Source organism: Pteronotus mesoamericanus, unplaced genomic scaffold (genome assembly GCF_021234165.1).
Source record: "Pteronotus mesoamericanus isolate MK-2021 breed Mesoamerican mustached bat unplaced genomic scaffold, CSHL_Meso_final contig_657, whole genome shotgun sequence".
Taxonomy (NCBI): domain Eukaryota; kingdom Metazoa; phylum Chordata; class Mammalia; order Chiroptera; family Mormoopidae; genus Pteronotus; species Pteronotus mesoamericanus.
The window spans coordinates 23,203,097-23,229,963 of NW_026555229.1; the positions used below are offsets into that span (position 1 = coordinate 23,203,097).

The 26,867-nt window shown below is 55.7% G+C and overlaps 1 protein-coding gene across 1 annotated transcript in view; it reads left to right on the top strand.

The window, feature by feature from the left end:
• The window catches only part of DOCK1 (dedicator of cytokinesis 1), a 383,329-nt gene that overhangs the window by 70,968 nt on the left and 285,494 nt on the right, over positions 1-26,867 (top strand). Inside the window, exons 13-22 of the mRNA XM_054581689.1 lie at positions 3,955-4,080; positions 7,880-8,004; positions 8,366-8,464; positions 9,371-9,443; positions 12,953-13,056; positions 13,529-13,712; positions 16,247-16,344; positions 18,669-18,758; positions 19,074-19,174; positions 24,180-24,314. Coding sequence (XP_054437664.1) covers positions 3,955-4,080; positions 7,880-8,004; positions 8,366-8,464; positions 9,371-9,443; positions 12,953-13,056; positions 13,529-13,712; positions 16,247-16,344; positions 18,669-18,758; positions 19,074-19,174; positions 24,180-24,314 — 1,135 coding nt within the window. The remainder of the gene's footprint in view (positions 1-3,954; positions 4,081-7,879; positions 8,005-8,365; positions 8,465-9,370; positions 9,444-12,952; positions 13,057-13,528; positions 13,713-16,246; positions 16,345-18,668; positions 18,759-19,073; positions 19,175-24,179; positions 24,315-26,867) is intronic.

The following is a 26,867-nucleotide window of genomic DNA, read 5'->3' on the forward strand; positions in this document are numbered from 1 at the left end:
CAGTTGACATAACCCGCCTCCACCCTTGCTCTCCTCCCAGGTTTCCTTGCCCGCGTCGTCCCAATCGCCGCCACGTTCTTCCTGGGACAGTCCCTCCCGTCCCCTGAGCAGGCGGCTCCACTCTGCCCTCAATCCCCTTCCTTTCTGTCGCCCAGCGGAGCTCTCCTCCCCCGCGCCCCGTCCAACACTCATCACTTTTAATCCCTGCTGACAAGCTCCCAAACAGCTGACCTTCTGTTGGCAGAAGCAATGAATCAATCACCTCCGGCTGGTGACAGCTGGCACTTGGGCGACCAGAAGTGGCCAGAAAACAACTGTTTACCGAGGCCCTGCCTGCAGCCCGAGGCGGGGTCACCTTCAGCGCTCCCCTGGCTGGGGCTGCTTTTAGCACCGGCTGGGAAGTCTAGGCTCTGCCCTGGGCCAGCTGCAGACTCTGCCCGTAAACCCCTGGAGCTTAGGTCAGCGAGTGTGATGAAGAGGAAGAGGAGGAGGAGGAAGGGGAGGAGGATGATGTTCTTGACTAGGGGCCTCCGCCAGGGCACTGTTAGCAGACAGCTCCCTTGTTCTGAAGCAGAGCGTGAATCGCGTCTGAAAATCCCATCCTCTGCGACAGGAGGGCCCTTCGGCGCTCTCCTGGTGTGCACTGCTCCCTTCCTTGGCAAACAGCAGTGAAACCAACACCTCGACCCAAAACGTTAACGAAATGTGACCTGTCTAGACAGAGCCACTGGAAGCTGACCCAGAACTCATCTTCTCGCAGCCCTGCCGACTTGTCCTTCCCTTGAAAAGCACACGGGGGCCCATTGACAGCTGTCCCTCGGGTCCCCTGGCTGTTACAGGGTCCGCAGAGTGTCGACGGTCTTGCATTACGGCCGTCAGACTGGAAAGCAGGCAGCAGTGCCAAGACGAGCAGGAAGCGTCTCACGGGGGGACCCGGAGCCAGCCTCACTGGCACCGTGGCCGGAACCCAGGACACCAGCGTTCCGGGAGCCGATGCCCGGGGCGGGCGGGGTGCCTCCAGGGCGCGCGACGGCTGAGCCGCAGAAAGCGGAACACGGGGCCCCCGAACCAAAATGCCCTGGGCCAAGTCCCTCCCTCAGGGCTCCCTCTGGGACGCATTTCAGGGCTGCCAGGGGGAGCAGGGAGGCGGGGCCCCGGGAATGAGCCGTGGTTTACAGGGTGGCCCCGTGGGGCTCTGTGTTCTCCACAGCAGTGACCAGGCCTCCCAGGTGCCAGCCGCCCGCCCAGTCCCAGCTCCGAGCGCGGGCGGCGGGAGGGGCGCGGATAGTGACGTGCACCGAGCTGTGAGCTTCGCACGCTTGTCTGTCCGCGGTCACGCCTGTCTCCTCTCTGGCCTTTGGCCGATTTTAGGGTTTTGTCCACAGGTTTACTTGCCCCAGTTGACAGTGTCTTTTATATTTAGCCCACGATGTCCCGAACCCTGACCCCGGAGGCGCTGGCTGATTTACGTGGACCGAGGATCCTCAGACACTCCCGGGCATCCGATCCTATGGCTTTAGCTATGAGATATGCTAACTCCTTTTGGTTTTGATTATTCTGGTTAAGCAAAAGCCAGCCCAAAATGCAATTTTTCTTTGAAAATTGGTCTTATTTTCTCCTGGGAGCAACGTCTTTTAGGCCCATCGTAATCAGGAAAATTTAATCTCTGTTTAAATTGTGTTAAAACAAATCGAACCGTGTCTTTAAGTTCCTAGTTTACGAACTGACGTAGCTGGGCACGCCTCATCCCATGAGAACAGAGAGGTGTCTGGGAGGCGGGGTTGGGGGCTGCTGCCATTCAACATTGTATCCTCATCTCTTTCCCTCGGGCCCTGTGAATACCCCCGGCCCGGCCAGCTGTGCAGACCCTCACTCCATCAGGGGGCGTTGGGGCTCACACTCCTGAGAGTGAGCTGCATCCTAGTGCCCCCAGCAGGGACTGGCCCCATGTCCACGGCTGTGGTCATCCCCTTGCTCTTTGTGAGGGTCCCTTCGTCACCTGGTTTGCCCTCCTGGAGGACAGAGCCAGGAGCCAGGCGTCCAGCCACTCAGAGATCTGTCTGCTCACCTGCCCTGCAAGTCCAGAGCTGCCGCCAGCGTGTGGCGCTCTGTGGGGACGGAGGAAGGGGGCCCGCCCTGTGGGTGAGCAGGGAGGCGCAGGCAGGCAGGCGCGGGCTGGGTGAGCCGAGTGAGGCGGGGGGAGTGCCCGCCCGTCGTTCTTTACTGGTGGCTTTGGGAGTTATATAATGTCGGATCAGTAGGGTGTATACCTGAGACTAATAGAATGTTGCATGTCAACTATAATGGAAAATAAAAAATGACTTAAAAATAAATAATAAAATTAAAAAAGAAAGAGATAGAAGCCAGGTCCCTATTGGGGTACAATGAGTGATCATGAGTGTTTGCCCTCTGTCTGCGGTACTGATGTGCGTTGGGCACATAGTAGGTGATCGTTAGACACTTCGGAATAAATCCGAGCGGGTCAATAGGCGGTAAGAGGAAGGGGTTTCCCCAGCTGGCAAGGAATAAAATGTTGTCAGCGACCACAGACCTTACCAACGGCAGCCGTGCCGGTCTCCGCAGGCCCCAAAGGTGTTTCCAGGCCTGCCGCCAGGGACGAGGGAGCTGGAGGTTCAGTGGGGGCGGGGTGTGCTCTGTGGCTTCCCCGTGTGCCCTCTGCCACCTGCCGGTGCTGAGCCACGCCACGGTGCATCGCTCAGGTTCCCTGGCAGCGTGTACCTGCCGGAGGACTAGCTGGACAGACAAACAGTGTGAGTGCGGACAGATGCCTTTATATTCTGATGGGCGCTTGGGGTCCCACATAGCTGAGTGACCAGGAGCAAGCAGGCCAGGCCTGGGCGGGGGGCTCAGGGACAGAGCCCCTGATGTGCCCGCCGGCAGCGACTGCCTGCCCTCCGACTTGGACGCACAGCACTGTCCTCGAAACGGCTGCTGGAGCCGCGCAGCCGCCCGATCTCCTTGCCTTGGATTTGGCCGAGTATCCGCTTTATTCCCCGCTGTTGTGACAGCCCCTTGCTGCACTGCCCAGGGGAGCTTTCTGCGGAATGCGGTCCCCCATCAGCTCTCCCAGAGGCAGGGCGGGGCAGGCGCCCCCAGAGCGTCCTCTCATCTTGCCGAGAGCGGTTGAAAGGCTTTACTTCAGATGCTGGGGAAAAGGGCCAACTGCCCCCTGAGCCCCTGTTCCTCCTGTGCTGTGACACTGTGATGCGGGGATTGGCGGTGGCTGTCCCAGTCCCATGGGGCCGGCCCCGCCGCGGCCGCGCCTAAGCGCGCTGCCGCTCACCTTCTAAGGAGCTGGCACGCTGCTTAGCAGTTTGAAACTCTGGTGGGTTCACGAGGCTGTGAATTTACCTGCCACGTTCTCCTGCACTGTCCTCCTCCTCGGGAGAACGAGAAGCGATAGCCTGCCAGCCCACTCCCAGAAAGATGCTACCTTCTGGTGTATCTTGAGTGCATGTCAGCTCCCAGGCATCCTTGGTCCTGGGCGGACGTGGCACACAACTGCTTTTAACGTGCACACCTGCCCGTGAGGCACCTGCCGGGCAGGATTTGTATCCCAGCTGATCAGACGCAGTAATTCCCCAGGCCGGGCACCTCTGTCCTGGGCCCTGTCTTTTCCTCTCTCATACACCAGGGGTCCCTGACCTCCAGGCCTGTTAGGGACGGGGCTGCACAGCAGGAGGCGAGTGTGAATGTCGTGCGCTTATATTATGCCTGACCGCCCCCAGTCTGTGAAAAAAGTTGTCTTCTACGAAACTCGTCCATCGTGACAAAAGGTTTGGGGACCACTGTCACGCAGCATGATTTCTCCTTAGGTGTTGCACTGGGAATTAGTGAATTAGAAGTTGCTCCTTCGTCAGCGCTGGTTGTGTGATGTCTTCTTTTAAAAACGTACCAGATAAAACGTGACCCAGGCATCCTTTGTTCTCCTAGGGCTGTGGGTGACTCTGAAGTTGCTCCCCGGAGACATCCACCAGGTCAGAAAGGAGTTCCCTCACTTGGTGGACAGGAGCACAGCGGTGGCCCGCAAAACGGGCTTCCCGGAGATCATCATGCCCGGTAAGTGCTGCTCCGGCCACGCGCCTGCGCATGGTGTGGCTGTCACCGGTGTCCGGGGCCGCCGCCTGGTGCTGACCCATGGGGGCCCTGGCCAGCAGAGGGCTGGGCGGGGCCAGTGGCCGTCCGGCGCGGCCTGGTTTTGCAGCGCCTCTGCCGGTAGGCGCCGTGGGTTGGCTGGGGGTGGAGGAGGCAGCTCCTCTTGGCTATCGCGGACTGCTCGGAGAGCCGGGACGCAGACAGGAGGCTGAAAGCCGCTTCGGCCAGGGACCCCGCCCGGGAACGCACGAGGCGTGTCTGTCAGCAAGCCCCTTGCTGCCCCAGGTTCTGTCGTCACCCGCCTCCTGGCTGGAAGGACCGAGTGTGTTTGGCTGAGTGATATGCACTCACTCAGGCGGGGCCCTTTGGGGATGCGTGGGACTCCTGTTCTGGCCCTGAGTGCGTTGGAACGATGCTTGGTTCCCTCCAGGACTACGGCCGTGGCTTTATGCCGACAGCCTGGGTCCACGGGGCGCCCCTGGGCTGCCCTCAGGGTTCTAGAGCAGCTTTGGAACCATCCGGAACATGGTCAAAGGCGACGGAGCGCAGTTTAGGTGGCCGCCCCTCTTAGGCCCCGGGCTTTGACCAAAGACCCTCAGGGGAGGTTGGAGTCAGTGTCCCCTCATGCCCGTGGCGCCCAGCCGTGAGGGGGCAGGGCCGGGAGCCAGGCAGTGCTCTGCATCCCACCTCGGCTCCTCCCTGGCGCTGGGGCCTTGGGCCTGCCCCTGACCGCTCTTAGCTGTGGTTTCTCCCCTGAAGAATGAGAAGAAGAATAATTCCCACAAGATATGAGACTTCAGGTATAAGTCACAGAAAACTCTAGGCCCGTTCACGTGGCTGAGCCCGGAGGGTACTTACGGGCCAGCTCGCAAGGCTGAGGGAGGGCCCGAGCAGGCGTCTGCGTGCCCGGAGCCCTGGCTCCCTTTCCCGGCAGCGCCCTCTGCTCGGCTGGCTGTCCCCTTCGCGTCATGACTTCCTCCTCTGGGGACGATCCCTGCTGCCCCCCAGGCTCTCCCCCAATCCCCGTGTGTCCCGAGACACGTGGCATGCTTTCGACCCAGCGTTCCCACACCCCGTGGGCGGCTAGAAGGCTGGACAGCAGCGGGCCGGACGGAGTATGGGGTCAGCTCCCAAGTGCAAGGGTTGTGGGAGGGGGCGCGGGCACCCTACGAATCTGGACGGACCCCTGGACAGGAGGAGGACGGCGGGGCAGAACGGAATGTTCACCCCTGGCACCTGCTCTGTTCATATCTGTTGCGATACCAGAATTGCTCGGGCCCAACCGTGGATTTTTCCGCTTATTAAACCAGTACCAGAATTCCACGTCAAGATTAATCTCTTCTACGTATTTAATACTTTTCAGTCTCCAAATAACATTCCTGTTAATAATCAGATTTGATCCTCACCAGATCTTGGGAAGTGTGTTAATATTTATCCTTTATACCCGTGGGAGACTTTTTGGTTTGCGGTTGCGCGCACGTGAGTAGTCTCGCGTGTCCACCTAGGCGTCTCGGAAGCCTGCACATCGGTGTTGAACTAATTCCCATCGAGGTCCCGCCACAGCTGGAAGACCCACAGCTAAGGAGTGGTGGAAATGGCACCAAACCCCACGACCAACGCCTCCCTGTGGCCGCCTTTCTTAGGGCTGTGCCGTGCGCCGCCGGGAAGGGCCGTTCGGTGTGCTTGCTGGCACTGTTGCAGCTTTGGTTCATCTCAGGGCAGCTGAGGACATGCTCTTTCTACTCCCTGTGTCTTTCAGGACTGTTGGGGGTCACGATATATGCCATCTGGTAAATCAGTAGGAAAGACACCCCAAATCGGTTAGGCCGAGCCCGGTGGCCCAGTCGTAGAGAACAGAAGCATGACGTTAAGCATATTCGGGAACTGGCACGTGGGCCGCTGGCGGCAGTCACATCTGTGTGCCGCCCGTTCCCTGGGACCTCTCCGTGGACGCATTGTTAACGTTTGGATTTGGGATGCAAGCTTAGGGGTTATGTCCTGTAACTTGGTGGGGGGGGGGCTTAGGATGTCCCCTTGTTGAAAGGAAGACCCGAGGAACTTCTCGTTCACGCTGGTCCCATTTTGCTTATGACCGAGACTTAAAGAGCAAGCCTAAACCGGCATGGTCACCTCCGGAGGGAAGCAGCTGGCCCTGAGCGGGGGATGTGGCTGGAGGCTCGGATGGGGCGGAGCGAGGGCCCTCGGCGAGGCCCCCGTGCCTCCTCCCCGACCTTCCTCCCCCACAACGCCCTGGAGCCGGGGGGCACGTGCTGGGGGCCTGGGGTGAGTGCCCGTCTGCGGGGCTCACCGGTGAAGAATGGTCTCAACCCTGGGCCGGCGGGAGAGGGGCCCTGGGAGAGGGCCCCAGCCCTTCACCGCCTCCAGCCTGTGTCGGCGCTCTGGCTGGTGAGGCCTGTGGGAAGCTGTTGTCACTCTTTCGGGTTATGGCGTCTATGCCTTGCTAGAGTTTTCAGGCGGAGGCGTCACACAGACTACCCTGCCTTGTCGATGAGCCTGTTTAGCAGTGGGTGGCTAAGTGGGTGGGAGGCTAAGTGGCTTGCTCCAGGTCACACAGCTCACTGGTGGCAGGTCCCGGACCTGCGGCCTTGCTGCCGGTCCCTGCCCTGTGCTCCGTCATTAAGGGCTCTCAGTGTCAGGATCCGCGGTGTGGCTGCTTCCTTCCCAGCAGCCTCTGGGGCTATGGTGGCAACCCACTGGGATTCTTGTAATAATGACTTTTAAATGAAAGCTTAATTTACTAGTTGGGTACATCAAAACCAGAACAGAGCAGGGGGAAAAACCCCAAGAAAACACAGAGATTTTTTTTTCTTAAGGGATCTTTGTTCTTGGCCCAGAATGGGCTGTTTGCTGCTCTGGACACAACTTCCCCGGGTCCCCGGTGGGCCGGCAGGTGGGCCAGCCGCGGGAGGCGGCCAGCAGACCGCAGAGTGGCAGCCGCGGAAGCGCGCTAGTGTTCCCAGCGGACCCTCGTCAGTGGGGAGAAAATCTTGAGCTCGTTAGTTGCCCTTTTTTTTTGGCACAATTTAAGTCCCCTCTCACTTTATAATGCACAGGTCTGTATTGTATGTCAATCCTACTTTAATGAGAAAAGAAGAGATGCCCAGGTCTGTTTTCTGACGGCCCTGCCCGGAGGAGAGGAGATCCGTGCAGCGGTTCTCGCTTGACCAGTCCCCAGTCCCTGATCCCAGGCAGCTCGGGGCATGGGCTGCGGTTCGAATTCTTTGTCAGCTTTTTGTTCGGCTCCTGAGTAAAATGCACGCGAGGCCCGCGTTGCCCGTCCCCCTCGGTGTCCCTGGTGTGGTATTCTTTGGCTGTGGAGACTCGGATGACCACAGCCCGTGGTCTCACGAGGGGTGGCGACATGGGTCTCAGTGAGCCGTGGCGCCGCAGACCTAGCGGCCGCCTTCCGTCTGCGCGGGGCATGGCCGCATGGGCAGGCGGCAGAGCTGCCCTGTCCAGGGCAGGAGCCGAGCAGGCAGCCCGGGCCTTGACGTGTCTCCTCGTTCTCCCAAGCCGCTGGACGATGACGATGACGATGACGATGATGATGACGACGAGAACTGCTTTTGTCGTGCCTGTATATGCCGAGACTATTTCGTAGGAAGTATTTTGTCACCCCTGATGCCGTACGGGGGATACTCTGCTAGGAGAGGTGATGAGTTAGTGTTGCCGAGTCCATGGGGACGCCATGGATAATGGCCTGGTTTTAAAGGTGTCATTCCCCTCCCCCCCCCCCGCCCAGGTGATGTTCGAAATGATATCTACGTAACGTTAGTTCAAGGAGATTTCGATAAAGGGAGCAAAACCACTGCAAAGAATGTGGAGGTCACAGTATCCGTTTACGACGAGGATGGCAAGCGACTGGAGGTATTTCTTGTTGCAAAGCTGAACCTGTAGCGTTTCACTGTTACTTCCCAAGCCTTCGCCTCTGCTGTGCTGCAGAGACACAAACACCAGCTGCGGGTCCCAGGGCAGAGCCTGCGCTCCGTGTCTGGGCTCTGAGCGTCTGGGAGCGAGGAGGGCTGCAGGCCGCGGGCTGCTGGCGTCCGACGGCTGTGTCTTTCCACGGCTGGCCGCGCGTCCCATTGGCGGGGCGTGGGGGCGGGGGGATTGTCAGCGTTCCTGTCTAAGGAGCACTCTCACCGTCTAAGGGGGGCGGGAGGTGGGAGACGCACGCGGCGTCACGCCTGTGAGATCTCATGCCGGCTCCTTGTGCCTTCTTTCAAAGCACGTGATTTTCCCCGGAGCGGGCGATGAGGCGATTTCGGAGTACAAGTCCGTGATTTACTACCAAGTGAAGCAGCCGCGCTGGTTTGAGACCGTGAAGGTACCACTGATATGGTCGTTTTGTCTCTTGGGGGGATGATGAGATGTTCATTGGTAGCCTAGGGAAGTCCACACCCCCACCAGCCCAGGGCCTGCGCGTCCCCGGGCACCGAGCCGTGGAGGGGCTTTCAATAAAGTCCCTCAAGGTTGCTAAGGAACCACACCGGCATTTCTTGGAATACATTTACTCTCATTTCCTTTTGGACATAAAAATAGGACTTTCATGGAGACAAATGACAGACTCCTTTAAAGACAGTATTGTTTTGCTCTTCCTGGGTCTGTTCTACGTGTGAAATGCTATCGTTACACCAAATGGAAACAAATGGAGATGCCTCTGTACAGAGGGTCTCGCAGGGGGACGGCCCTGTGCCCGGCGTGGCCCCGGCTTCCCACCGCGCACCGCGTCGACCTCGAGGGCCCAGAGACCTGCGCAGCAGGCCAGCTGGTGTCTGTGGATACAGGTGTCAGACACGAGACTTAGGGGCAATCTCTGCTGAAAGGCAGCGTGCCTGAGGCTTTCTTCTTTCACCGCTAGTCACAAGAAAGCTTCCATCCGGCCGCGAGCGCAGGTCCCCGCAGCTGCGAGGGGGTCCAGGCACCTTGGGGGAGGGGGGCGCACAACGAAAATGGCAGTTTGTAGAAATAGAATCTTAATAGCGAGGATCAGACTGCTTAAAAAGCCTTGAGCCGTCTCCTGGAGTCGGCCTGGCGTGCTTGGCCGTATTGTCACATTTAAATGTTCACAAGGCACCAATTTGCCTTGGGAAAGACTGCGGAGGGGATTTGGGCTTCCCCCGCTGTGGCGCAGGAACAGTGCAGTTGTACAGCGCGGCTCCAGCGGACCGGTGCTGTCAGCGCTGGAACGTAGCGATAGAGGTGCCTAAACGTCCGTTTTCAATCCTGCCAGGTGGCCATTCCCATCGAGGACGCCAACCGCAGCCACCTTCGGTTTACCTTCCGCCACCGCTCCTCACAGGACTGTGAGTAATCACTTTGTTATCCCCTGTTTGTCAACGGAAAACTGGGGGGCGGGGGGGGGGACTCCATAGGCTGCACCCGTTCTAGATTGTTCTAGATAATTCTAGAACCTGGCTACCCTCCCACAACGTGGTCTTGGCACTTCAGCTCATGTTCCTCGCTAACCTGTCCCTGGGAAATATTCTCAGCTATTTCACTGAGCCAGTCACAAGAGATCTTAATTTCTTGAAGATTTTCTTGAATTTGCTACTTGCTCTTCTGATTTCCTCTCTTCCATTTTGACTTGACATAAACTGTTCCATCCGTCAGAAAAGTTGCTGCGGTCAGCGCCTAAGAACCGAGGAGAGAAACCAAGAAGGGCGGCCGGGGGGATTGAGTGAAACAGAGGCGCAGGCTGGGCAGAGTGGGGCATGTCTGGGGGGGCCTGGGGGCAGGCAGGTCCTCGGCCGGGGCAGCGGGTGGCTGGCGCCCTGCGCGAGCGGAGTAGCAGGGCTGGGAGTTGACCAGAGCGTGGCTGGGTGGGCTGCAGGGCTGTGGGGAGTGGGCGCTGGCGGGCGCGCCAGCGTCCTAGAATTCACAGGGGACTTGTCTCCAAATCTGAGCACGCTCCCCTTATAACAAGCTCATTCTCTCTAATTAATAAATCACAGCAGGGCAGAGGGGTATCTTCTGTAGCATTTTAATTTTCAAAATCCTTGTTTTCCTTGTCAGTTTTAAGTGCTCATTATAGACAAGATGCTGTCACCCGACATACCATGACACATCTGTATAATTAATGAAGTCTCCTGGCCCCGGCTTGCGGGGGTCTGGAGACGTGCTGAGCATCCAGAGTGTGATGCTGATGAAATCCCAAGCTGTCAGCTGCCGGCGTGACGGTGGCCCTGGGCCCATCTGCACACCCTCTGGGTCAGAGGTGGAAGAAACTGAGGCCGCAGGGCACACTCCCCCTCGGAGCAGAGCAGGAGCTTGCATCTGAGCAAGTGATGGAAATTCTTGGGCTGGGATCCGCATCCCGCCCACCCGTCTTTCCCCCAGGGATTGGAAAGTTTGTTGCTGATGTAACTATGTAACACTCTCCAGCAACTTCATTAGCAATTCCAGAGGCCTCCACTCATGTTTTACAGGCGCACCAGCAGAGGTGTGGCTTTGGGGCCTGCCTGCCCGGAGCCGATGTCGCCTGTTTGCAGGGGTCCTGGTTGGGAGGGGCAGTCATGCCTTCTCCGGCAGCCTGTGGCCTCTGGCACTGTGCGAGTTTGTTACCTGTCTCACACTAGCTGCTAATGAGCGTGTAACAAGTGCAGTCTGTTTCCTTGCTGTGAAGATGTACAATGTTACTAAAAGTGCACATTTTTATTCTGCGCTACTTTGAGCAGGAGCAGGGGAAACCCTCAGGGGACCCCTGTGGTCGCACATCCTTCCCGGTCCAGCTGCTTTCATAGAGATATGCTTTATTTATGTGTTGTTGTTTTTTTTGTCAGCCCAAACTTAGCAGAATCTATTCTTTTCACCCGAACATTAAGATCACTCGTGTGTTCTAGTGCCCTTTCACAAAGTGCTTTATGTGATCCCTAAGGTCCATGTTTTTTACTTTTATCCCTGTGTTTTTGGTTAGTTGTTTCTTCATTCATATAATTAACATTTGTTGAGCACCTACTATGTGCCAGCTACTGACGGACTCCAGAATGCCAAGACTAGTGAGGTGTGTTATCTCAGGCATCGGCATCTTAGGGTCGATATTCTGAGCCCTTGACGCCAGGCGGGTGGACACGTGCTCCTCCACTCTTTGACCTCTGGCCTTCCATTTCTAAAAAGAGACTCTGGGATACATGCCTTTAAAGGTACTTCCTCGCTCTGAAACTCGATGTTTCCGTGTCAGGTTGTGTCTGGAGGGATCCATGGGGATCCATTTCTCCGGTTCAGTCGGCTCGCCTGTCCCCTGCTGGGCAAGGCCCCCGTGCACAGTGGCGCCCTCACTGTCCCCCGCTCACCAGCCGCCTGGGCTTAGTGTCCCCGGACTAGCCAGGCCCAGCCCTCCTCGAGGAGCTCCACGTCTGGCCGCCTTTTTTCTGGGAGGGTTCACGTCTCGGATCCTGTGCCGTTCACCTTGTCTGAGGGGCTCTTCCCGGCCACCCAGGGGGACCGCCCCCTGCCACCAGCTCTCTTCCCCAGAGCGCCAAGTCCTATCTTCTATCTCATCTGAAGGAACCTGTTGGCTGTCATCTCCCCGAGCAGAACAGGCCTTTCTCGGGTACGCAGTCTGGGCGGGTGCCATCTCACGCCCTGGGGACGTAGCAGAGAGAAAACCCACACCGTGCCTGCCCTTCAAAGTCCAGTGGGGGGACAGTAGCCACGAGCAACAGCAAACACACACACACACACGTGGACGTCGGGCAACGTGGCGGAGACGAGGACTGTAGTCTGAGTCAGCTCGGGCAGCCATAGCCACACGCTGCGGGCTGGGGGGCCTACGGAACGGACGTCTCTTTCCTCACAGTCCTGGCGGCTGGAAGCCTGCCGGCCGGGTGCCCACGCGGCCCAGTGTGGGTGAGGGCCCCTCCCGGCAAGCAGCCGCGAACTCACGTGCAGTGGGAGGGCCCTGGCCTCTCTCCCTCTTAGAGGGTCCCTGGTTCTACGGGATCAGAGCTGCGCCCTTGTGACCTCATGGGGGCTTGAGCACCTTCTCACAGGCTTACCTGCTGCAGAGTCGCACGTGCGTTGGGGCTTCCACATAACAACCTGGGGACAGAGTTCTGTCCATAACAGCTGGGAAGGAGGGTAAGTCAGGCAAGGGGAACAGCATGAGGAGGTTACGCCTTTCCTCCATCCGACAGGGCGGTCCCTGCGGAGGAGCCGGCGCCTCAGTGGGAACTTGAGCGAGAGGAGGGCGGAGTCGCGGAGTCTCGCGGGCAGTGACCTGGCAGGAGGACCTTCTTGCCAAAGAGAGAAGGCCGTGGTTGCCCTGGGGCGGACCGTAGCACTCCCGCCCCGGCGTGAGGGAGGAGCCCGCCTCTGTCATGTGGCACGTTAACGGCCAGTTTTCTTGGGGGATGGCCCGCCTCTCCGGCCACCCTTGACCTTGGCCTGTGTGTCCAGACCCCGTCCGATCCCAGTGGTGTGTGTATCCCTGGGTTCCGAACACACCGTCCCTGTTAGCGTCGCTTTAGAGTTACTCTTGGCTTCCTTCCAGCATCGCAGGCTTTCCTTTAAACACCCCCCCGACCCCGCCCTTGGTCCTTGATGCGCAAATCCGCTTTCAAGTTCCACGAGCAAGCTCTTCCGTGAGGTCCTGACGGAACTGCTTTGAATTTAGAGCTTGATTTGAGCACAGCCGGTCCCTTTATGAGAGGAGTCTTCCAACGGGGGGACCTGGTCTGTTTCTCCCTTTACTTATGTTTCCTTTCCATCTGTCATACAGTTTTGTCCTTTTGTCTGTAAAGGTAGCCCTTGGGGTCCCTCCTGATGCCGCGTCGCCCCAGCAGCAGCTGGAGGTGATGACTGGTCTCTGTTGCAGCTAAGGATAAATCTGAGAAGATATTCGCGCTGGCGTTTGTGAAGCTGATGAGATATGACGGGACCACCCTGAGGGATGGGGAGCACGACCTCATCGTCTACAAGGTAGGCGGGTCACTGGTGCTGCCTTGCCGTGGAGCGCCAGCTGGCTTCCTGGCCTGAGGTGACATGCCCACCTTTGGGCGAAAGCCACTCTCCAGCAACACTTCCCTATGCACACGCACGTGTCCCATGACCCACCTTTTTGCTGTTCCCAGTGGGAGAAGATGACATACAATAACACGTTGGGTGCTGTGTGAAGTGATGCTCTGTTAACATGAATCAAACTCCAGGAAGCATGAGGGTGGGAGGTGGGGGCGGGGGGCGTGGTGGAAATGCTGGCGGGAAAACGGGGACAACTGTACTTGAACAACAATTAAAAAAAAAAAAAGAATCTCCAGGAATTGGAGGCATCACTGGGATAAACAAGGTAAGCAAGTGATAAAGAGCAAATAGCATGATGGGTAAAAGGTTCGGGATAACAAGGGGCAGGAAAGATCGTGGGCGGCTGGCTGACCGTGGCCTGATCCCGCCCCAGGCCGAGGCGAAGAAGCTGGAGGACGCAGCCACGTACCTGAGCCTGCCGTCCACGAAGGCCGAGCTGGAGGAGAAGGGCCACTCGGCGACCGGCAAGAGCATGCAGAGCCTGGGCAGCTGTACCATCAGCAAAGACTCCTTCCAGATCTCCACGCTCGTCTGCTCCACGAAGCTCACCCAGAACGGTGAGGGGGCCCCGGCACGTGCCCCCGGGGGTCCCCCCAGCCCCACCCTCCTCATGCGTTCGTTCGGGCAGGGAGGCCTCTGCGGGTGCATGAACACGGCCGGCCGCGCGTCCTGGCTTTCCTCCGTGACGGTCCGCAGGGGACTGGGAATGGGGCCGCGCCCATGGGACTGCAGAGTGCACACCCCAGGTGTGGTCTGAGGTTAACTGGAAAGGCAGATACAGCGATGGATTGACTTTTAGAAAAGCTTTTCGGCCAAAGGAAGGGGGCGCGGCGTGAGGTAAAGGCCATGAGAGTTGGGGTCAGACTGAAGACTCGGGGTTGGGCGCTAGCCCGGCACCAGCGTGGGCAGTGACCTTGGCCTCGGTCCCGTGAAGCCCGCTGTCCTCATCTGTGCACTTGGTTTCGTGTCCGCCTCACGGGGCTCTGGGGGGGGTGCGGGATGCCCACTCTTTTTGTATCTTCCCCTCCCCGAGCTGGGCACTGAGAAAATTGCCAGTTTTCTTTATTTTTAAATGTTGGCTTTGATGCCATTTCTAGTCCCCCCATCAGCGAGATCAGGCGCCCCTTGCTGATCGGCACACAGAGGCGCGGCCTTGTCCCAGCTTCGGATGGTGCCCAGCGTCCCCGTGCTGGGCCGGCCTGCCTGCTCCGCGCTGCCGCCTTCGCCGGTGGGCTCCCCAGGGACACGGCTGCCCGGCCAGGGCCCTCCCTACTCAGCGCACGCCGTCTGGGCGCGGCAGGTGTCCCTCAGCACAACTGCCCTGAGCGCCTTGAGTCTCACGGGCCCCAGGCCCTCTCCCTCCCTGGAACTGAGGGGAGAGGCGCCTGGCCTCCCAGCAGCCGCTGCCGGGCCACCAGGAGACCCCCATGACGCTGCCTGCGAAGGGTTAGGGGGCGTCTTTGGGCTTTTGTTTCGCCCTAGCCAGCGGTTCCTCCTTTGGGGGTGGCGGCCTGTCCGGCGTGTGCGAGCCCGGGCGGCCGCAGCTGGCACTGACCGTGGACGCCCAGATTCTCACTCAAGAGTCATTTTTCCGTGACTCGTTTCGCTGGGCTGTGCCCGGGTGCGCCTTTCCCCAAACGCACAGGGCGGAGGTGGCCTTGGCCCCGTTCACGCCCAGGGTGCGGGGAGCTTTGCAGGGATGGGATCTGCATTGTGAACTGTCGTTAAAAACACTGGTGACTCTTGTGAAAGGAGGTCTCCCCAGACCCTGGGCCCTAGAGCCTGTCTGGGTGGGATGGATCCTTTCTCATCACTTCCCTTTCGATTACCAATGTTACCTTCCGCCGTGAATGGCTAACATTTTCAGTTGCTGATGGTCTCCCTGATGGGCTGCTGCCAGGGTCCTTACGTGGGGCGTGGCCACGCTAAGTGTTTTCTCCACGTCCTGCCTTTCGGTTCTCGCACCAGCCCTGGGGACGAGTTAGCGTTGTACTGTTGTCCGGACAGGAACACTGGGGGAACGTTCCTTGCCCAGGGCCCTAGAGCCCTGCTTTCACATCCGCAGTTATTTGGGATGCGCTGCCCTTGGTATTTCACCGTTTTCTGTTGCCCCGACTTGGAGAGGAGGTCCAGGAATGAAGATGAGCAAAGGTTCTGGCGCTTACGACGTGGGTGCCTTTTGTGTGCTTTTACCCTTACATTCCAGCGGGCATCTTGTGTTCCCTGAATTCGACCTGGTGCCAAAATTACGTTTGTCTTTTCAGAATTTCCTAGGGCCTTTCTTCGGGAGACAATTTCCGCAGCTGAAGTTGGTTCCCACTGAGCGTCAATAGTAAATGAGCGGCCCTTCACTAATTGTGGTTTTTCACGTAGTGGGTAGTAAAATAGCTCCAGTAAAGCTGCGTAGAGCCTTGATCTTCCCTAGAGATGTCCTGGGTGCTGCCTTTGTGCCTCAAAGGGCGTCTCGCTGCCAGAAAATCCTTCCTTGGGCATTGTCTGAACACGTTTAGTCTGTAAAAGCCAAGCACATTCAGCTTGTGATTTTTCAACTGGAAAACAAACAAAAACGCAACCGCAAGAAACAGCCTTGGGTGGCCAGGCCCGGGTGAGGTCAGCGAGTGCTGCACAGCAGTGGTCTCTTCGAGGGCCCGGGTCCTTGTCGCCTTGCAGTATCAGGGCCCGAATTTATGTTCGTTCTTTTAAATTACTTTACATAAAAAAATGAAATAATAGAGTCTCATTCTGAAACTTGGGAGAAGCAGCCGGGACGGCACCTTGTGGGTGCGTGTATGGCCTCTCCTGGCCCCTCCGCTCGGAACCTGCACTCCCATGGACAGGCCAGGCTGGGCCGGGCCACCTTTCTCAGGCTTTCGAGTGACCCTTGTCAGCTGCTACGTGGAAATCGCTTCATGGTGAATGGAGGGGGAAGCAATGAATTCGGCCCCTCTGGGTGTCAGGCGGGGTGCTCCGAGAGTGGACCATTTAGCTGGAGAGGGTTCCCAAAGAGGGAGGATTTGAGGCTTGTGCAGGGAGCATGTGCAGGGCAGGCGGAGGCCTCGCCGCGAGGGACTGACCCGCTCTTCCCTTCCAGTGGACCTGCTGGGGCTTCTGAAGTGGCGGTCCAACACCAGCCTGCTGCAGCAGAACCTCCGGCAGCTCATGAAGGTGGACGGCGGGGAGGTGGTCAAGGTGATGTGGGGCTGGGGCGGGGGGCAGCGGGCAGGGGGCGGGGGGCCGGGGCCCGGGCGGGTGCATGGCGTGGGGCGTGTGTGCCTCTCGAGTGCTGCTCTGTGTAGCCGCTACCTCTCGAGGGGGCTTGTGAGTCTGGTGAGGACCCCTCCGCAAAGGGTTCCTTTGGGATTGACGCGCACCCCGGAGGGGGCAGATCCCCCCCGGGACTCCGGCCTGGGGTGGGTCCGCTTCACAGTGAAGGCCGTGGCGTTTGGAACCAAGCCGGCTTTGGGTTCTGGTTCCTTCTCCCATGGAGCCTCGCTGCGGGGCGGGCGGGAGATGCACTGCCTCGCTCAGCATCGCTGTTCCTGCTTTACAAGGGGAAGTGATCGTGCCTCTTCAGAAGGCCTCCGTGCAGGTTCGGGGAGACCCCACGGCCTGCCCCTGCCGCGTGAGCAGCGCTCACTGTCACTGCCTGGCCGTGGTTATTTGCCCTGGCTCACGGCTCACCTGGAGCTCCTGTGGTTGGTGGGGGCGGCGTGGCGGGCGGGCCAGGCCGGAACCCTCGAGCCTTGTCTTGGCCTTTTCTCCCTCTGCGCCCTCGGACTCCTTCCGCAGCCCTGCTCACGGCAGGCCCGGGCGAGGATGCCGGGCGTCCTCTCAAATCTCTGTCAGACAGGACCGTTAGACGAGGCCGATCTTATTCTTTATGTGGGATTGCGGGTGGTTCTGAAATTTTCTTCACCGTTAGCATCTGCTTGTGTCTCTTTGCCCGGATGACTTGGGCGTGAGGAGAACGCGCGTTCACGTTCAGTGTGTTCCCCTTGGTTGGTACGTGAGAAGCCGGTCTGCTGCGCGGGCCGCCTCGTGAGAGGGATCCCCGCAGCCTGTGGCGGCCCACGTGCGCCCCCTGCTCTCGACGTGCTTGCAGAAGGAGACTGGCTTATCTCCGTAAAAATTAATTACAGAAAGTGGCTTTAATTAAACGGCAGTCTGGTCAGCGTCAGTATGTTAATTTGGTCACACCACTTTCCCAACTTCGTTGTACAACCACTGAAACACACCCTCCCTCGTCCCCCACTTTAAGTCATCTTTTCAGGTGTGTGTTGGCTGCCACCGCGGGACCCTGTTAATTGCATTTTAAATTTCCCTGGGTCCTGTGAATTCCCCGATTCAGAGGGAAGCTGGATGAATAAGTGAACATACTTTAGAAGACGCACAGTTGATGAAATTTTGTCCCTTGCCGTTTTTAAGTCCCTGTGTCTCCTCAGGAATTAGTTGTACTTCTGTTGACCTATTGTCATACTTGCCAGGGGAAATCAAGGACCATTTTACCTTGTTCTCTGTTCCTGTGACCTCACCTGTGATCAGATCTGGCTGCTCCTCCCGGGAAGTGGCTTTCATGTCCCTGTTTCCTGAGCACCCTGGGGTCGGGTGACCTCTTTGTCCCTCACCTTGTTTGAATGATGCTCCCTTGGCCAGTGCCACCTATATGCCCTCTATGCCTGGAGAGGTAACTCTCCTCGTCGAAGGTCACATGGCTCTTACTGGGAGCCAGGACGGCAGTGGGGGGTCCCCAGCTTGCGTGGGGGGCTCTTTTTACTGTGTTTAAGGGCGCTGGTAGACTGTGGGTTGTTTCTGTTTATTCAGAGCCTTTCTTCTGTATCTTTATAACGAGGAGTAGAGAGGTGACGTTCATTGCTTGATAGACTGAGAAAAGTGTTTGCTTCTTCAGTAAAGGATACTGCCTCCCACTGGGCGGTTTTGGTTCTCCCAGGGAGAAGGTCTTAGAGACAGGGTGCTGGTCTGAAGCAGCCCTTCCGCGCCCCGTGTGCGGGGCCTGCTCCCTGTCCACCCGCGCCATGGCGGCCACGCCAGGTGAACAGGCCGCCGCCCCCGGCTGTCATGCGCTGTGCTCTGGTCGTGTCGCTTGGCTGGGAGGACCTGCCGCAGGGACTCTGGGGGAACGGCGACGCGCCAGGGCTTGCTTGGCACCTGGGGATCTGTTGGCAGTAATGTCAGGCTGCTCGCAGATGGCAGAGTTTTGATTTTGCAAAGACCTTATGATCTGAAAAGGGTGAGAAATGATTCAAAAGTAATTGCAGTTGAGCTCGTTGTCACCGATCACCAGAATGCCGAAGACCAGGAAAGGATTGGAAAGGTCCCATGGAGGGGACCGTAGGGCCTCCCCTGCTGCCTGTCCCGCTGCTGGACTCAGCAGACCTGTGCCTTTGCTCTGAAGCCGCTCCCTCAAGCTCGCAGCGTCACAGGGGACGTGGGGCGGTGGCGGGTGTGTGGGCGTGGCCAGCGCTCACTCCGCCCCCGGGCCTGTGCCTCTGCAGTTCCTCCAGGACACCCTGGACGCCCTGTTCAACATCATGATGGAGAACTCCGAGAGCGAGACCTTCGACACGCTCGTGTTTGATGCTCTGGTGAGAGGCCCCTGCTTTTCCTCTGCTCAGGTGCTCGGGCCCCCTTTCGCACGGCCGCCTGTGAAGTGGGGGCGAGGGGGCCATTGCCGTAGCTTGGAAAGCATTGCTTGTGCATCCAGTCAAGGCAGGTGAAAGGGGGGCCAGGAAGTTTCCTTCAGTTACACCCCAGCTAGGCAGGTGCGGCCTCTGGGTAATAAGGGGTAAGCGGCGGACCAACTTCTGCCTGAAAACCTCGCGCTCCTTGAATCACGTGGTGCGCGTGACTCCGACGGAGCTTCGTTATCTTGCTAATGAAAATATCGATTGATGCCGCAGGTATTTATCATCGGACTCATTGCTGATAGGAAATTTCAGCACTTTAATCCCGTTTTGGAAACCTACATTAAGAAGCACTTCAGCGCAACTTTAGCCTACACGTAAGTGCTCTCGGTTGTTTTAAAACCAAAACTTTTTTTTTTTCCTAACATGTTTGTTATTAAGAGTCTTTTTCATATGCTTTTGTCTGGGATCATACCTTCCCCTCCTCAAAACTCTGAATTTGCTAGGATAATTTTTATTTACCTCCCTCTTCACAGAACTGAAAATCTTGTCAAAAGAGGCACGTTGTAAATTATCCTCCCATTCTGGAATAAATCCTCTCTGTCCTCCACACCCTCTGTCTGTCTTTGAGATTTGCAGTTCACGTCCGACAGAACCGAGAGACGGCGCCGCGCGCCTGCCTCCCCACAGCTTCCCGGCGAGCGCTAGGCGAGTGAATAAGTGCAGGTGTTCTTGCTTTGAAATTATTGGTGGTTTTAGGTCAATAAAATTCAGTGTGGTACTTTTCAGTGTATCATTTTGTACTTTACAGAATGCCTTCCCTTTTGTTGCAAAGGCTTCTGCTGTAACTAACTTGGATTCTTGTTGCCCACCCTGCTGCTCTGGACCTGCACCCACATCCTTGTAGGTGCCCCTGCGGGTCTCCTCAACACCAGAGGGTGTGTGCTGGGTCTGGGCCACAGAGTCTGCTCACCTGGTGTTGAGTGGCACAGTCCTGGAGCTCGGCCACCTGGGCTTAAATGGCAGCTCTGTCCCTTACCAGCCTACGGGGCTTAACTCCTGGATTTCAGCCCTTCCCATCTGTAAGAAAACAGGCACGATTACAGGTTTGCTGAGCGTTTTAATGAGTTATTACGTGTCAGCTGTTTGGTATAATTCTGGGCTCACTGAAAGCGCCAGGCAGGTGGGAGGTATCGTTATTATTAGAATCACTGTGACGAGGCACCTTGTGTCTCTCGCAGCGGGGTTCACAGGCGTGTATTCAAACTTTTAGTTGTATGAGTTGCAGTGAGAAGAGAGATTTAAATAATTTCTGTTTAAATGTATTTTTAAAGCTTGAAGTGTAGTTGACAAACACTATTATGTTAGTTTTAGGTGTACGACATAGTGATTCGACATAATTCCCTTAAGACCATCGCCTCTGGCATCATTAGAACCGATCTTTCAGTGCCATTCAACTGGGTCAAAGCTCCCACCTGGGCTGTGAGCACACTCAGGTCACAGCCTGGTGCAGCCCGGGGCAGCCGGAGGCGCTCGGTCAGCGGTCTGGCATGGTCCGTCCTGGCTCTGGATTCTCTCTGGTTTGCTTGAGGGCCTGTTTAGTGGGGGTGCCTCGAGAGAGCAGCGATGTCCCCAAGCACACACAACAAGCTTTGGTGGCTCTGTGTGCTTACTTGCCCGTAGCTTTGCTTCAGCTATTTTGTTCCGTCGGCGGAGGTACCCTGTCTGCCTGTACTTGGGACAGCCCCTCACGGACTCGGGGCAGAGGGCTCGGTGTCCCTGTCTTGCTCAGGCAACCCGAACAGAGCCTGGGCAGGTGTACGGAGGTGGCCGGCAGCCGCCGTGGGTGTGACGTGATCTCCGTATGTGTGACGGTCATCAGTCTGCTCCTTCACTGCAATGCGGCCCAACAGCTCTTCTCAGCTTAGGTACTTAATTCCTGACAATGTGGATGATGAGTTGGCCGCCGCGATGGAGGCAAGTTCGCCAGCAGGAGACGCCCGAAGTGCCATTTCACCTTCCCGCTGCGATGACACTGAGTTGAGCGTCCGTGCCCTCTCACTCAGCCTCTGTGACCTGCTGAAGAGGAAATTGTCATTTTGAAAACGCGTGTTCATGCTGCGTTTTAAGGAACTAACAACGCCAGTTGGAATCTGAGCATTTGCACCTGGAAAACCCGAAGCGGATCGCTGTGATGCACAGGGAGTGAACCAGATCGCGGCAGGCGCCTGCTCAGGAACTCTGGTGCAAGGGTGGCCCCGGGGAGCCTCTCCCGTCCACGCCAGGGGGCCTGCGGTCCTGTTAGGCCCTTGTCCTGGTGGGTCCTTTACCTCTTTCCTGCAGTAAGGTCTGAGACCGCCAGCCTTGCTTCCCAAAGACCCCCAAGAGAAGACACTGAAGATGGCCATCGGAGCGGGCCCGCCTCTCACAGAGAGCCCCTCCGTGTCGGTCGCTCCCGGGAGCTGGGGCCTCAGCAGAGTGGCCCGGGCTGGGCAGGGAGGGCGCCATCCGTTGGGGACCGTTCTTCTGGTCCCCACGGGCTCCTTTCTGTCCACTGAGCTTTCTTCCCTGGAGCTGGTTCAGGCTTCCCTCCCACTTAACTGATGCTCTGTTTGGCCTGGATACCTGCGGTGCAGAAGGTTCCCATCACTGCAGGCAGTTCTATTGGGTCACCCTTGTTTGAGTAGCTTTTAGCTTTTATTATTAAATCTTCGAAATGCAAAAAAAGCATTCAACACAATTTAACACCCATTTATTATAAAACTCAGCAAAATAGGTATAAAGGGGAATATCTTCAATGTGACAAGGGACACCTAAGAGAATAGACAGTCAATCCATGACGTGAAAACATCGGGAGCGTCTCCCCTAAGTTTGGGAACGGGGGGCAGGGGGTGTCTGTTCTCACCGCATCTGTGGACTAGTGTCCTGGAAGGAGAGCAGCAAAGCAGGAAAAGTAATTAAAAGCCTAGCAATTGGAAAAAAGGAAGTAAAGCTGTCTTTATTTTCATATAATGTGATTATGTACCCGCAAAACCCTAAGGGATCTATTTTTAAAGTTACCCCCCACCAAAAAAAATAACTACTAGAACTGGTAGGTCCAAAGCTAATATAGAAAACTCAATTGTACATATACAAATAACTGGAACATGAAGCTAAAAGTACAATATAATTTACGTATTATAAGAAGGCCATTTACTACCCTAGAATAAATTTAGTCAACGATAGATCAGACTTCTACCTGGAAAATTACAAAGCATTGCTGAGAGAAATTTTAAAAGAACTAAATAATTTGATGAACTATTGCCCAAGTATGTATTTTCCTCAAAGTAATGTGTCGTTTAATGTAATCCCAGTCAAAACTCAAGCATACTTTGTGAAAAAAATTGAGTAGCCTATTTGAAAAACTTAACATATAAATGCAAAATGTCTGGAATGGTCCGGATACTTTTCCAAAAGAAGGATCTGATTTCAAGACCTACTGTACAGCAGTGGCAGCCACCCAGACAGCGTGGTGGGCAGGAGGTGACAGAAGGGGGCAGGGAATGGGGGCCACGGAGGGGCCCCGCCGCACACGCACCCTTTGGTCTGCGACGGCTGTGTGCTCGGGAGAGAAACGCTGTAACTGGCCATTTCGCCATGTTCCCGATGCTGTGGCTCCCCCCGCCGCCCCCCGTGCCCCCATGTTTAGCATTTCAACTGTGCAACGTTGCATTGTAAGGGTGCATCATCCTTATTTAACCCATCCTCAAACGGTGCATGTTGGCATTGCTTATGTATTCCTAGTTTTGTAGACATCGCTGCAACAGACGTCCTTGAATATCTGTGATTGTTTCTGTAGAATAAGTTACAAGAGCAGCTGCGGGTGTGTGAGGATTTGAATATTGCTAATTGTGATAGATAAGGCCAGTGAGTGGGCCAAAGCGGGCAGCGGGTATCCGATCAGCCGATTTCCAGCTTCGCCACATCTCGTCCAACTGCCTTCTTTTCAGTCTGTTCTGTTTATCTCTGAATGGCAGGCAAACTGTTTACTTTTTGTTACCTACTTGGCATGTATTTATTTATTAATGAAGTTGATTTTTGTATGATTCTAGTATTTTTCTGTGCTATAGTGGGATGTGGCCTCTTAGACTCTTGTTTTCCTGTTTGATTTTAATGAACCTTTTCATATACTCTGATGCTTTGAGCAAATTTACTACCATTTGAACTCTCTGGTTGAGTTACAGAAACGCAGAAAAATTTTAATGCTTTTTCCTTTATTTGTACCAGGGATTTTTTAAAAGGAAAAACTACTTATGAATTAAGCACTTAATCTAATTCATGAAGCTATGAATTAAAATCAAGCTTTCAATATGTACTTTATTTGTACAACTGTCTATAATTACTTATGTAGTGATATGGAAAATGTAAACATAATTGTCACCAATTTTGGTATCTTATAAACCAAACTTCTGTTATCATACAAAGAGGCTTTAAATGTGTTCCTGTTAGTGAGTTACTTGTTTTTGGGTGACAGTTTATAAAGTTAGAGGCTCTAAGTATGGTCGTACTTTCACAATTTAATCTAGTCCATCCTACTAGAAAATAAAAAAAAAAAATTATAAAACTTTTTGTGTGAAACCCATGTTATTCTCATATACTGTTTATAGTCTTTTCTATAAAGGCTCTTAGAAAACTCATTAGGAAATCAGGAATGTTTCCTATTTGAAAAATTGGTAGTAAAATTTTAATTTTGAGCGTAAATAGCCTAGTTTTAGGAAATGCACTAGAAGTTGCTGAAATGGTCCCCAGTAACACAAACTGTTTCATGTCATGATGCCTTTTTAAAATTTTGGTAAAATCCACGTAGCATAAAATGCAACATTTTAATCGCTTTCAGGTGCACAGTTCTGTGTACACTCTTAGCACTTAGTACATTCGGTGTTTGGGAACATTATCTAGTTTCAGACCATTTTCGGTTTAATGTCAAAAAAGATTTATTTTTGTGCCCCTCTTGGGCTATAAAGAAAGCCCTTTGATTTTTGTATTTAACATTGGGAAAGCCAGTTTTCCTATCTCAACCTGGGTGTTCTTCATTTGTAAATGAAGGGTAATACCCACTCCTTGCCTTATAGTGCTGTTGGGAGGATTCAATTATATGATACATTTAAATGCTTAGAAAGACATCTCAGACTCAGAAAGTGCTGCTAAGTGCTGCGATCTCACCGTTCGGAGAGCTTTTTTTATGGGCGCCTTTTCATCTGTTCAGACTGCATTTCACAAATGTGCAGTTACCGATACGTGGGAACCAACATAAAAATAACCCGCGGGTGTATTTCTGTCCCAGTGAAGCATCGAGGGGTTGGGGTTTGCGGAACTGAGCGGTTTTGTTTCCCTCATGACTAGGAAGCTGACGAAAGTGTTGCGGAACTATGTGGGCAACGCTGAGAAGCCGGGCGTCGGCGAGCAGCTGTTTAAGGCCATGAAGGCCCTGGAGTACATCTTCAAGTTCATCGTGCGCTCCCGCGTGCTCTTCAACCAGTAGGTGTCCCTGCGGCGCGTTCTCCGGCGGGCGCTCAGGAGGGCCTCCCGCCCTTCCTTTCCCTTTTCCTGGCCCCTTCCGCTTTCCCTTCTTCTTCCTCTTCCTCTCCCCGTTCTCCTCCCTTGGTTTCTAGGACAGAGCAGTGACGGACAGCTGGGCTGGGCTGGGGTCGCACCCAGAGAAGCCCGTGCTGACCCGAGTCAGAAAGGCATCTGCGGGAGTTAGACACCGTCCGCTGGGAGCGTTTATGGTGCCTCAGACGCAGTGCCCGGTGTGCACAGGGCTTCTGAGGCCCGTTTCTCTGTGCCTTTGTATGGCATGGTGCCACAAGGAGACACAACATTCAGACAGACAAGCCACAAGAGGGAAAAGCCACCCCACGTTAAATGGCCTCACTCGGGAAGACCGCAGGGGGTCCTCCCTCTCGTCCTTCAGCCGCGCTTTCATTTCCAGAGACACGGCCCCACGCAGGAAGGTGTCCTGTTGGGTGGGCACTCCACAGCTTTAGTTGAAGGGGCGTTTCCCGTGCTGTCGGGATGAATTGGTGAATCGGTTTGGAACTTTGTAAAGTGAATCGGCGCGTGTAGGATTTCTCTGTTTACAGAGAGTGTTGGTATTTTGGCCTAGACCCCTGGGCGTTCAGAGCTGTGCTAGACGGGAAGACCTTGCAGCCGGCCCGTGGCTGGGGCTGCGCGACGTGATGGGACCGGGCGGTGGGCGGAGAGGCGGGGTGCCGGAGCTGGCTCCCCCCGCCTGCTGCTTGTGGAGGACGTGGCTTGGGGCGACGTGCTGGCGTGGTGTGTGTTGGTTCACTGAGGTGGACGTCCAAATCACGGACGACGGGGCTAGAGACCATTGTGTCCTGCTGTCCTCGGCCGGTGTCCCGCGCCCCCACCCCACCGTTCAGGGGCGGTTCATCTGGGATGGCAAGGACGTTCATTTTGGGAGAAATGAGACTCCTGCGTTGTCTAGGCTGCCGGCAGAAAAAGCCGGCCTGCGCCCTACGCCGATGCTTTCCCTGCCAGGTCCCTGACAAGGCTCTGGGGTAGCGTCTTCAAGAGTAGAGGGGGGAGGGTCCAGGGCTCCCCTGGTCTTGGCTGTAGCACAGTTAGTGCCTCAGGAGGAAACAGCTGTGCTCACAGCTGGAACTGACAAGTGTGTTTTTCTTTTTGCAGTTGGAATAAACTTGGGAGGTCTTTTTCCCTTCTTCTTTCAAAACAGTCTGCTGTGTTTTCATGTAATGTAGTAGCTTGGTAGAATTCCAGGGTGATTGGCAGGAGTAATTACTCTTCTGGAGAACAAAGAGGTGAGACTTCGGAGGTGGCGGTGCGGAGACTTACCCTTGTTGCCCTGCTGTCTTTCTCACAGGGCACATCCCACCTCTTGTTTTGCTCGGAAAGGTCATTTCGTTTTGCCATGAGAACAGCAGACTGAGAGCTCTGGCCCAAAGATGCTCGGGTGCTGGGAACCCCGGGAAAGGTGCCTGACAGTGGGGGGCTCCTGGGGCGGGTTTTTGTTTGCCCGTGTGTCCTGCGTGAGCGGACACATGAACTAGAAAGCCAGCCGGCGTTGTCACGGTGTTCTCCTCTGTGTCCCTGCGCTTGGTGAAGGTTTTGCCCGTCGTCTGGTGTTAGCGGTGTGCATAATTCGTTATTGATCATGAACGAGTTGCTGCAGATCTGTCGTTTTGTTATTGTTTCCTGGGGTAATGAAAGTGAGATGTAGGCTGTAGATAAAGATCTTGTCATTCCTTGTTAGCGAACACTTCCAGCACAAAGTAGGGCAAGAGGTGGTGACTGGGGTCTGTTAAGCTGTTTGCGAAGGGACGGCCTCTGGCTGCTTCTCCTTCCACCTCGTTGTGACCCTTCACTTTATCTGCTGATACCAAGGGGGGAGCCTTGAGACGCCTCCCTTTCATCACAGAAAGGTGCCTCGAATCGTTTGCTTCGTTGTGTGTTCAGAGGGTATTCCCACTTGGGACAGAGTTTTCTAGGTGGGCGGTTCTCTTCTTCCTCCAGGTGTTACTCTGCCCTCTTCTGCGTCCCATAATTTCTGGTGAGAAGTCTGCTCTCGGACGTACTGTTGCGTCTTTGAAAGGGATGGCGCTTTTCTTTTTCTGTGGCTGCTTTGACAGCGTTGCTCATTTTCTGTGGCTGTTGGCAGTTTTACTGTGGGTTTTGTAGGAACACTTCGTTTTTTGTTTATCCTTCTGCCTCGGGGGCTGGCCCTGCCCTCCGTGAGCCGGGACCTTTCTCATGCCGGGTGACCTCCAGGCTCCTGATTTGCCCGGGTAGGATTCCAAGGGCGAATGTGAGAACAAAGCAAGTTGTATTCAGGTGGAGAACCAGAAAGCGGCCAGGGAGCTGCTGTAAGAAACCGCAAAGTGCGCGTCCCTGCGGGTGGGGTCGGTCAGTTCTGGGGATTTTCTGTGTTTCCCAGCGGTGCTGTCTCTGAGCTTTGCGGTGCCAAGCTCTGGCTCTGCCTTCTGGTCCGGAGGGATTTGTTTCTCCTGTGGTCCCCTGTGGAAGTGTCCCGGAGTTGGCCCGGCCCTG